The sequence below is a fragment of the Nuphar pumila genome, chromosome 7 (genome assembly GCF_984573655.1).
Source record: "Nuphar pumila chromosome 7, dmNupPumi1.hap1.1, whole genome shotgun sequence".
NCBI classification, from domain to species: domain Eukaryota; kingdom Viridiplantae; phylum Streptophyta; class Magnoliopsida; order Nymphaeales; family Nymphaeaceae; genus Nuphar; species Nuphar pumila.
In genome coordinates this window covers 117,292,078-117,304,234 of record NC_143255.1, presented here as the reverse complement: position 1 = coordinate 117,304,234, position 12,157 = coordinate 117,292,078, and the positions used below count along the sequence as shown (strand labels likewise).

The window sequence follows — 12,157 nt, the reverse complement described above, 5'->3', positions numbered from 1 at the left end:
ATTCTTATAAAATCAAACATTTAGAATGCACCTATATGGTTATATTTAAGAAAACATGAAAAACTCTTCAAAATCTCAATTAGCATGGCAATTAGTTAAAATCAAACATTTAGAATGCACCTAGTGATTAGCAACTACCACGTGCATCTTTTTCTTTATATATATATATAATCCTTTAAGTTAAGCAAATCGCCAGCCACACGAATTGATCGTTATTAGCCGAACCGAGTCGAGGCATGAGCTGATCAGTTCGTTTACGGGCTCTTAATTACATTTTTTCGCAAAAAAGCACCAACAGGACCTTCCCTGTGTGGCCCTTTCCTAAAGGGTAATTCGGTCATTTTAGAAAGCCGAATGCCACTATCATTCTCCGGACCTTTCCTCACACGCTTTTCTCCAAATCGCCCACGAGCAATCCCCAAGTCCAACTCACCCTCACTCTCTCTGCCCGACGCGGATAAATACGAAAAGGACTCCACAGATAGACAGAGAAGAAGAGGAAGACGTCTCAGACTCAGAGGTCGGAGGCGATGGAGCGAAGTGGGTGGTTTTTCCGGAGAGTGGGTGTGGTGTGGATCTGGTGGGTCTGTGCCGCCTCGGGCCTCCGGTTCTCCGAGAAGGGGCAATTCAAGATCCTGCAGGTGGCCGATATGCACTACGCCGACGGGAAGACGACGGGTTGCCTGGACATGCTGCCGGATCAGGTGGCCGGATGCTCCGACCTCAACACCACCGCCTTCATCGAGAGGATGATCGGAGCCGAGAAGCCTGACCTCATCGTCTTCACAGGTAAGTCCCAACGCCCAACCCACCTCTCTCCGTCTCTCTTAACCACCGTCAGAATCTCCGTCTTCTCCTTTCTAGGGTTTCCTACTTACCTTTGGGTTCTGATAGGGAATTTCGGAGGGAGGGAGGTGTTTTTCTGAAATTTTAGGGGATCCTCTGTCTCTTGGTGGAATTTTTGTTGGCTCTGAGGGGGTGATCGGAGGTTTCCGTTGGGTGCTCATTTGTCCGCTTGTTTGTGAAATTGCCGCGATGTCCCTATTCTCTTTGTAGAATGACGCCTGGGGGGGGGAGAGTTCAAACGAGCCATCCCAAACGGCGAGGTGGTGCTCTGAACCTGATGGACCTTTCGAGTTTTTTGACCCTCTTCTGCCAATTGGTAGTCGAGAAAGCTCTCTCTCTCTCTCTCTAACATTTTCCGGTAACAATCCGGTACCAGATAGCCCGAATGCCTTCCGGGCCACTATTCTGGTTTCCGCTCAATCTGGTGCTGTGTTTTATGGTTAAAGTTGAGCCTAAAATCAGTCGAATCAGATTGAACTTTAAAGGCAATAGGTTAAATAAAAACATCCTATATTTACCAAGAACCGGATCCAGGTGGGTGTAAATAAACATCTTATTGTCGGTATGGGATCACTCTAGTCTAGTGGTAGCGGACTTGCGGAGAACATGTTGACCCCTTCGTCCCAGGGTCGATTCTCGCTGGGTGTGCTATTGCGAGCTTGGGTGCGGGTGACCCTACCCAGGGTTTAACCTTGCAAGGAGAGGGGTGGGATCATTAAGTGGCCCTGTTCTCGGTAAGGGTTTTGTTTAAAAAAAATAGCACAAGGTCGTGCGAGGGCCGGACATGGGAATCAGAGCCAGGGCGCATCACTGATGTCATTTGACATGGTGTTGACGTCATGACTTTCCGGCAACCGATAAGAGTAGATAGGGCGAGTCCGGATCAGGTGCAATCACATGGCACAAAATTTGTACATTAAGCCCCTGGTTGCCCTCCATCGGGCGTTGGACTCCACACCTGAGAGGGTGGTCAGGTGCTCAATGCACAAATATTTGTGCAATCATATTGCACCTGATCTTTTCAGAGATGGGGCTGCCTATAGACTGATTAGATACGGTTGATTTACCGTACCTTTTGGCACAAAATCATAATTACGTGCTTTATATGATCGTATGACCCATAAATGCGTTCGTGTTACATATATTAGGATTTGCAATTTGTCTTGCACGGTTTTGATGTGAAACCATCATTCTTTTAATCATACAATTTGGGTGTAAGTAACGAAGGTTGTTGATTTTTGAAGCTTTTAAAAAAAACTGCTTACTGTCTAAACAAACCATGGATTTGAACAAGTGGTTTATATTAGAGGGTACGATACAGGCAAGTGTTGCCAATGTTTTGCCTGTATCACCTTCTCCCAAGACCCAATTATATATATATATATATATAAAATGTGGGTTGTATTTAACACTATTTTGATTCATACTTATCAAAATGACTAAAAAGCTTTTAAAATAATGATATTTAAAAAAAAACATTTTGATGTCAAAAAAGTAACTTGTTCGTACTTTTTTAAGAAAAATTGTTTGACTTTTCAATTTTCTTAAAGTTCAAAAAACCTATAGGACTACAACAACAACAACAACGCCTTCATCCCAAAACAATTGGGGTCGGCGATATGAACCAACAAAGAAAATCATTCTGGGTCTTCCACATGAATCATTCTCCTCCATTCATTTCTATCCAATGCCATGTCCTCGGTGAGGTTCAAAGCATTCATATCATTTTCTATCACCTCCATCCATGTCTTCTTCCTAGGCCTACCCCGACCTCTTTTAACTAATATATTTTTCCATTTCTCCATCATTCTAACTGGAGCATCATTAGGCCTTCGTCGAATATGTCCAAACCACCGTAAACGATTCTCTCTCATCTTATTTTCAATGGGTGCAACGCCTACCTTCTTACGTATCTCCTCGTTCTGAATCTTATCTTTTATTATATTTCCACACATCTATCTCAGCATACGCATCTCAGCTACACTCATTTTTTGAATATGATGTCTCTTGGCAGCCCAACATTCTGTACCATATAGTAAAGCGGGCCTAATAGTCGTCCTATAAAACTTTCCCTTCAACCGCAATGGCATTCTACAATCGCACAACACTCCAGTTGCACTCTTCCATTTCATCCACCCAACCTTTATCCTATAATTTACATCTCCATCAATTTGTCCATACTTTTGAATGATAGATCCCAAATATTTGAAAGAATCATCCACCGGTATTTCTTGCTCACCAAGCTTCACTACACTCTCATCTCTATTTCGTTGCTTACTAAATCGACATTCCATGTATTCTGTCTTACTCTTACTCAACTTAAAACCTCTTGCTTCCAATGTGTGTCTCCATAATTATAACTTAGCATTAACCCCAGCTCTAGACTCATCAATCAAATCAATATCATCAGCGAACAACATACACCACGGCACATTTTCTTGAATTGATCTCGTAAGCTCATCCATCACTATAACAAATAGGAAAGGGCTTAAAGTAGATCCTTGATGTAACCCAACCGTTATAGGAAAATTGGTTGTCACCCCTCCACAAGTGCGGACATTGGTCTTTCATACATATCTTTAATTATACTAATGTACTTGAGAGAAACACCTTTCTTCATCATTGTCCACCAGAGAACGTCCCTAGGTACTCTATCGTAAGCCTTCTCCAAATCAATAAAAACCATATGCAAATCTTTGTTCCTCTCTCTATTTCTCTCAATAAGTTGTCTAAGAAGATGTATAGCTTCTATAGTAGATCTTCCAGGCATAAAACCAAATTGATTCTCCGATATCATGACAACCTTCCTCAACCTAGACTCAATCACCCTCTCCCAAAGTTTCATAGTATGACTCATGAGTTTTATACCACGATAGTTTGTGCAATCTTGTATATCACCCTATTATTCTTATATAAAGGCACCAAAGTACTCTTCCTCCACTCATTAGGCATCTTATTTGTCCACCAAATCTTGTTAAAAAGATTTGCCAATCATTCTAAACCTTTCTCTCCCAAGCATTTTCAAGCCTCGATAGGTATACCATCTGGGCCAACTGCCCTTCTTGATTTCATTTTCTTCAAAGCCTCTGCAATCATAGATTTTAAAAAAATATTATTATTTTAAAAATATTTTAATCATTTTAATAAAATTGAATATATCTAATGTTAAACACAACTAGATTAATGTTAAAACTATTTTTAGGAAACTAGATTGTTCTTTATACTTTGTTTCAACTATTGGGATTAGTATCGATTATGACATCTAATCCAAGATCAAATCAATCAGGATACATGATCCATCCTAAATATGACACGGTGTTAAATAAAACACTTTATCAAATTTTTTGTATTTTTTAAAATTTTAACCTTACATATGTAATCTATATGCTTTTTTATAAGAATTGAAGAATTTGATTCTGATGCGTTGATAATTTTTTATAAGGTTTCAGAAATTATCCTATAATTTTTATAAGTTTTGAGGCTCCAAATGTCATTTTTCTTCTAAAATCTGTGATCCGAATATCGATTTCTTGTAAATCAATCAAACCCATCTGTACAGTTAGAATTTCAAGAAAACATAGATAATCTAATAAAATATTTTATTTATCACCGTGCCATATTTAGCACGGATTAAGGAATGGCTTGGATTTGAACTTAGCTAATCATGAACCAATGGGTTTGGACCCAAGTGGAACTGCAGTTGATTCCACGTGTACGTTGTAGCCTACTGAGATCAGCAATCTCTTAGGCTACAACGGAGAGGTCATGAGTTGGGTCTACTTTGATAAAGATGGGGGCGGAAGTTGGATGATTAGTATAATATAATAACGGAGAGGTCGTGACTTAAGAATTCAGAGAGGGTTCGTCAACCAGCTCCCTTGAACAAGTAAATTCATGATCGGCTCTCTCTCTCATATATATATATATATATATATATATATATATATATATATATATATATATATATATAACATTCACTTACAAATAAGTTTTTTTTCATTTTTCTGTTATTTTTCATAAAATTAACAAATGTGATTTACAGACACAATTTTATGAGCATTGAAAAATCAACAACGTAGTATTTTATCATCGAAAACACATGATCCAAAAGCCAGTTCCTAACATTTGGACCATGCTGAATCCATCCATGAGGTCAGATTGGGTTAGTACCACTCAGGCATATGACCAGCTCATTCTGGCAGTCAGGTCACATTAGCAAATGTTAACCCATATATATATATATATATATATATATATATATATATATATATATATATAGAGAGAGAGAGAGAGAGAGAGGAATTATTTACACGTTATTGGTTTTCAATATTTCTTGCCGTGTTTGATATATCAGAGCCAACATGATCCATTGCTAAAAAACAACTGTTGGTTAATGTTTTGTTGAGATAAAAAAAAGAAAGATTTTATGAGCTTTAAGATTTATAAGAATTTTAAGCTGTTAATTTTTTAATTTTTAATACAAAGTTGCTCACATGTCATAAACCATAATTGCATGATTCAAAAGCCGATTCCTATTAAACTACCAAGTAGATGAAATTTTTAGGTTTGAATTTAAAAATAAATAATAAAAAAAAATGTGAGACCGTCCACACGCTCTCATCGTTGGAAGGAATCAACCCATGTATATCTGGAACGGAAAAAAACAGAGAGAATGACAACTAATATTAAATCAGGGATCACAGGTCGGTGGCACTAGGGAATGATAAAACGACTAGTCCTACTATACCAATCTATTGCGGAGCGTGGGACCTATCTCCACCAACTGCATCACCGCCACATGTGAAGGGAAAAGACGGGAGATTGATACGTCTGGAGAGAATACAAAAGTTGGTTTCCTTCACCTTCATTCCATTGTCCCGTGTGGGTCATGTTTTTTATCGCTCAGTTGTTATTTGACGTTTTCGGGATGACTGGCAACACTCAAACAGTAGTCAGTGGGCCCACAGGAAAAGAGTTTCACATCTCTTGACTCATTGCCAACTAGAATGGGCAACTCTTATCTTGGAGCGTTATGCTTAAAGTATATCTCATTCTTCAATGTGGGTTATGGAGCTTTTTAGGCCTTTCTTCCTGTCTCTGTCTGAGAATCACGGGTGACAGAAAGACAGTGTCTGGTAGCTCAAGATGAGAATGTAAACTTGACCAGTTTTTGCTTCTGCGGTTACCAACTAGAATATTTTCATTTCTTGTCCTTTCTTTTTCATTGAAACTTGGAAATTTGTCACCAAACAGGAGATAACATCTACGGTTTCGACACAACCGACGCCAAAAGATCTCTGGAAGCCGCATTTTCACCAGCAGTTGCTTCAGGGATACCATGGGCAGCTGTTTTGGGGAACCACGATCAGGAATCGACGTTGACGAGGGAGGGATTGATGAAACACACCGTGACAATGAAGCACACGCTCTCTCTTCTCAATCCCCCACCAACTGCATCTTGCAATAATGGTCAACAAGAACACCAGATTGATGGGTTCGGCAACTACAATCTGGAAGTCCTAGGGGTCGCTGGTTCGAAACTCCAAAGCAAGTCAGTTTTGAATCTCTACTTCTTGGACAGTGGGGATTACTCCACTGTTCCTTCGATTCCTGGGTACGGTTGGATCAAACCCTCTCAGCAAGTTTGGTTCCAGAGGACATCCTCCCAGTTGCAGGTATGTTTTTGGTGATTCTTCTTTCTCATTTTTGCTTTTTGCCTTTTTTTTATTCGAACAGGCGTTTTTTTAAGCTATTTCATTTAAAATGGTTGTTTATGCTCGTGGTGGTAAATGTCAACTTCCCCATATTGTTCGATTCAATACCAAGCATGCATTCCAGGATGATAGACTAAAGAGATGACTACCAACCAGGCATTCTTTACATTCGGAATAATATAGTAGTGAATCGTGAGGCTGTCATTCCATCTAGCAAGTTTGTTGCTTATGTTCTGAAAGTAGACGCTGGAATAGCGATCCTGCTGTTCTCATTCAAAAATATTTGTTTATGCCTGCAGAAGAACTATACAAGCGCACCAGATGCTCAGTTGGAACCAGCACCAGGGCTAGCTTATTTTCATATCCCCTTGCCGGAATTTTCCCTATTCGATGCCTCCAACTTCACTGGTGTAAAGCAGGAAGGGATCAGTTCTCCGTCAATAAATTCAGGTTTTTTTACCGTGATGGTGGAAGCAGGGGATGTGAAGGCAGTGTTTACAGGGCATGATCATGTAAATGACTTCTGTGGTAAACTCTCAGGAATAGAGTTATGCTATGCAGGCGGTTTTGGTTACCATGCCTATGGGAAAGCAGGGTGGTCTAGGAGAGCAAGGGTGGTCCTTGTTTCCTTAGAGAAAAGCAAACACGAGGGTACCTGGGGTGGAGTTAAATCAATCAAAACCTGGAAACGTTTAGATGACAATCATCTCTCTACAATCGACGTACAAACATTGTGGCAGAAGAACCCTTCATCTGGTAAGCTTGGAAAATAGTTCCTTATTTTCTAAGCCCCTGAACTATAAGATTATGGAACCATGCTGTGTCCAATATTATGAAACTAGCTTCTTCCAACACGTTGTATAATTTATGAAAGCACCCTGCCCATAAAGCTACCTCGTGTGCTCTCAGGCAAGTGCAACCCCTTCATCACTCCCTGCCTGATTGGCCAAGCGGCAGGTTCTTCTACTTAATGGATATGGCATCTGAAGTATGTTCATGCCTCTGATCAACAAAGTAAAACTCCATTAAAAATAATGCATGATCAATTGATCATGTTATTAATTGTAACTTAGAGGCTGATATATTTTTTAACAATGAAGCATTGTCGTGAAAATCTTATTTTATTGTTTTGAATTTAATTGCATACGTCTTCATTTAGTTTCTGTTTGCAGTTAAGCATTTTGTTGCACGCACTCAACGTCTCTGACGTTGAGAACTTGAGAAAGGCTTTCCGCATTTATGCCTTATGAGCTAGGATATTTCACAAAAAAATATGTTAATATCAAATAAATGGATTCCACATTTTCATAATACTATCTGCAGTTCAAATTGGACCAAAAGCTATTATACTGTCCCTTGCTCATCGATGTAAGAAATCTATCTTGTTTTTAGGTTAGAAAACAAAACAAAGCAAGCTGACAAAGGTGCGATGAAGTGTATGACTTTAGTCCCTTCCTGTTTCAAGTTGGAAGAATTGGAATACAATATGAGTAGCCATAGTGAGTCCAAGGTTCCAGTTGGATGTTTCTCACTCAATCACTGCAAGCTTTAGGTTTTCACAGTTTTTGTCTGCCTTCTGAGCTAGAACACTAAATATGTCTGCCTTTTTCTAGAGCAAGTCCTCTTATTTTGTTTCCAGAATTTTGAGGCTGGGACAACCCAGGTCAAAGTTCAGATTCTTTCAGGTCTGCCAAGAAAACAACTGTCACATCTTCCTTTACAGCAGTGATATTTCTTTATAGGATGTGTTCTTTTTATTATTTCCTGCCTTGACTATTTTTCTTCAAATCATGTCATGGTCCATTAGCCAACCCGTCACACTTGTAGGCCCTCTCAAACCTTCATGTTCTTGGTTTTATCTAGAATGATCAAACTCTGATAGACCTCTGCTTGATCAAATGCAAGACCAACATCAGTCAGAGAAATTCATGGATATATCAAAATGTTTCAAAGCTCGTGCATTGCCAAGTTTTAACATCAAGGCACTTGCTCTGATGACAAATTCAGTTCTGAAAAGTGTATCAAGACACTAGATCTCATGATCTTCTATTTCTGTTTAGTTCATAAATCATAAGTTATCCATTTTATCATATAGATTAGAAGATGGCATATAATTTGAGTCCTTTATCTTCAAGTTTCTCTTGATGTTATTTCTTTCTCATCATGTTTTCTACTGGCAATTTGTCAACAAAGTATGAACCCTTCATAGAGTCATGACTAGAGGGCACACGACTGTTCTTGTTTTTGTTGATAATGATGGAGCTGCTGGTAATGAGATTCTTGAATATGTTTGTCATCTTATATGCTTGTTAGTTGGTTTGATAATGCCAATACGCCATATCTTTATTCTGTTCATTTTTGCTGGTTCCACAGTTTTCTCAAACCCATTAATTATTTCTATTTTTCTTAAGTCTAGATTATCTCCAACAGGCTCAGTCTAGCTTCCTTGCATAGTATAATCCCCTGTTTACTTATGAACAGTGACATATTTGAGACTCGTACATCCATCTATGTTCAATAATGTGGATAAGCCAACTATTATTTGACAGTCCACACACTCTAGTGGTGATTCATAAACCTCTCTCCATTGTGTTGCTTAAACGGTTTTGAGTTCTGAACTCTGCCACTTACCATAGCATGATTGACTTGCTGTTAAGATTTCTGAGCTTTTCCATATGATGATGATCATCATCCGCAATGGCATGTGCACACAGTAGATTCCTGTATTGCTCAACCGTCTGTCTCATGATGATCACTGGCTATGGTGGATGGTGTGATAAGTAATATACATCCCTAATTGCATTTTTGTAGTACTTGGATTTCCTTTAATCCATATTACATGCTGTCAAAATGTTGCAACTTATTACGTATATCAGGGTGTATTGTAAGTTGCCCTAGAGGGCTCTATTATCCTGCCATAAATAATAAAAGGACATCCATATGTGAGGAGATTGAGACTTCAAGGAACCGTGTCTCTTCTGTTCATACTCTTCTACATCTTCATGTGCTTTCTCCTTCTATCCGCAGTCATTAAAGCATCCAACAAAGGAATGGAAACTCTGGCAGATGTTAGCAGGAGTTTCATGTAACAATTCCTATAATTCACTGAATTTAAACTGTTAAACCAGCTTCTTGTCTGCTCAGTTTGAAAGACATGGAAATGAAATGGCCCGGTACAAATTTCCACAAGATACAAAGTTCTATCGAAAATACCATTCTCAGGAAGAAAAACTTGTGATAGTTTTAAAAATATCTTAAGTATCAATGGAACCTTGGAGAACTAAAAATAAAAAAGAAATTTTGATAGTTATCAAATGAAAACAAAAATCGTAAATTAGTAAGAAAATATAAAACCAATAAAATCTTGATATGTTAAAAAGAATAAACTTATTGTGATTTTATTGTGGATGAACTTTTTTGTGAATTGATTGTGGTAAATTCAAAATCTCATCCATAATTTTGGTGCAAATATTAAAACACATTCAAGTGCACCTCCTGCCAAAACATGCTTCAAGTCGGACCGTTAATTTATCATAATCTAAGCCCAGGGTCCCATCTCTCTGAATTTATGTCGGACTGTACTGCTAAAATAAGTTGGAACTGGACTCTCACTCTCTCTCTTTCTTTCACGTGGCTCATTTTCCGTGCAGGACAGCGCAGGAAGAAAATAACTTCCATCAAAGTTTGATGTTCAAAACTGTATACAGTTGATACAAGGTTTGGAGCCATAAAGATCAATCAACCAGGGAAGAAGAGCACTCCAAATGCAACCGCAATTATCAGTCTTTGCTTTTATGTTTCTTTTTCCCTTTTTTTATATTACTGTGCGGGACATCTGTAAAATGTTCATTGTATTGTGGATTTATAAGCTTCTGTTGTCATAAAATGTTTTACACAAGGTAATTTCCGCATAATCTCCATTTTCCTTTGGGATTCAACTTAACATAACACTGCCGGCTTGAATCTCTATTAATAGAAGGAATAATTTTTTACTATAACGTGGGTTACACGCCTTTCTACTATTGATCATTTCCATCCTCAGATTATAGGAGCTCTGGTTAAAATTAATTCTTCAGGACCTTAGTTTCACTGCCATGGTCTAAGTCCTGTATCTGAGTATCGTCAACTTAAAGGCTGTTTTTAGTGTAGACTATTAGAGAAGGTAATCACTGGCTGGATGAAGGGGTACATGAGACCGCCTATTCTATCTCATCTATTAGTTATTGATGCATTTACATTTTGAAGGATGAGTTTGATTCTGAATCACAACCTACATAGTCCCAGACGAGTTCTAATGTGTCTTGAATCCACTCCAATTGGGTAAAATATATTGATTTTCATGTGCACAAATTAAAATGGATCCAACCAGATGTGAGGGTTTTATGAAGCAGAGGGTCATTTAATTTTTGTTGGCAACTTATTAAAATTTCAGTTGTTCTTTCTAAGTGTATATGTAGGAACACAATGAACCGCATCTGGTTATATATGGGTCAGACCAACCCAGGGGTGGACATCAGGCTCGGTAGGGCTGGCCAGATAAGGGCCTGACGAGCCCGAGCCCGGCCCGACCCAGTTACAATCGAGCCTGGGTCGGGCAGGCCCTTTAAGCCCGACCCAGTTATCGGGCTTGTCGGGCCCTATGCATTTTTCTCATGGACCTGGCCTGATCAGGGCCTGATTATATAATCGGGCTGGGCCAGGCCCGACTTTATTCAGGCTGGGTGTCCGAAGCCCCACAGGAAGCCTGGCTCGATGGCCACCCTTAGATCAACATTGAATTTACATTGGATCTAGAATTTGAAGAATGGGTTCGATTCTGAGCCACGATCTACTCTGCAGCACATAATATAGTCCCAAATATAGTTATACTATGTGGCACTAGATCAATTGAAAATGGCTATCATAAAGCGACTTTTTATATGGAAAAATTTAAACGGGTCAGGTTAGATTTTCAATTTTGACCAGGACGCAAACTGACTTGCTTGCCTGATTTATACCCAAATCCAAGCATATCCAAGCCAGTTTTTTAATCCAACTTGGGTTTGGATAAATACCATGGATCTAACAATATGGGCTGGATCAAAATAGGCCCCAAATCGGATGTCCCATCCATTTTCATTCCTATGTATATGGTTTATCAAAATATTTACCACATGGGATACCACCTCGTTAGTGAGAGGAGAGACTTGGGAGGACAAACAAGTTCTGATTATTTTTCTTCTGAGTTATTTAATATAATGAGACATGGTTAATATAGTGAATTATCCAAACAACCACTAGTTTATTTTCCATGTATATGACTTGTTAAAAAAATTGCAAAAAGGGACCAAGAGTTTTCTATGAGCTTAGATGGCCACTTTTTAATTTTATGAGTAGTTCCTCTAGTGATTCAAACTGTGAACCAGGTGTATATGGTACTTTAGGAACATGAGGCACATGAATCTGCAAATTCAAGGAACTTTAATTTGTTAGCTTATTTTAAGTCCAGTGGTGCAAGAAACTTTGAGTCATGCATTGATGCATTATAGCCAAAAATAAAGGGTGTAAAACATAGTCTAGATTCCTTCATGGCCCCATTATATATAGGGGTATATTGA

The 12,157-nt window shown here is 38.7% G+C and overlaps 1 protein-coding gene across 2 annotated transcripts; it reads left to right on the top strand.

The window, feature by feature from the left end:
* The first annotated feature begins 489 nt into the window (after window positions 1-489).
* LOC149833111 (putative inactive purple acid phosphatase 29) lies at window positions 490-10,446 on the top strand. Of its 2 annotated transcripts, none has more exons than XM_090014916.1 (4): window positions 490-789; window positions 6,100-6,521; window positions 6,860-7,316; window positions 10,216-10,446. In XM_090014916.1, the coding sequence occupies exons 1-4, from the start codon at window positions 531-533 to the stop codon at window positions 10,269-10,271; spliced, it is 1,194 nt and encodes a 397-aa protein (XP_089871042.1). In that variant the 5' UTR covers window positions 490-530; the 3' UTR covers window positions 10,272-10,446. The 2 variants fall into 2 exon arrangements, with proteins under 2 accessions (XP_089871042.1, XP_089871043.1); XM_090014917.1 differs by having other exon boundaries at window positions 10,211-10,446.
* The last annotated feature ends 1,711 nt before the right edge of the window (window positions 10,447-12,157 follow it).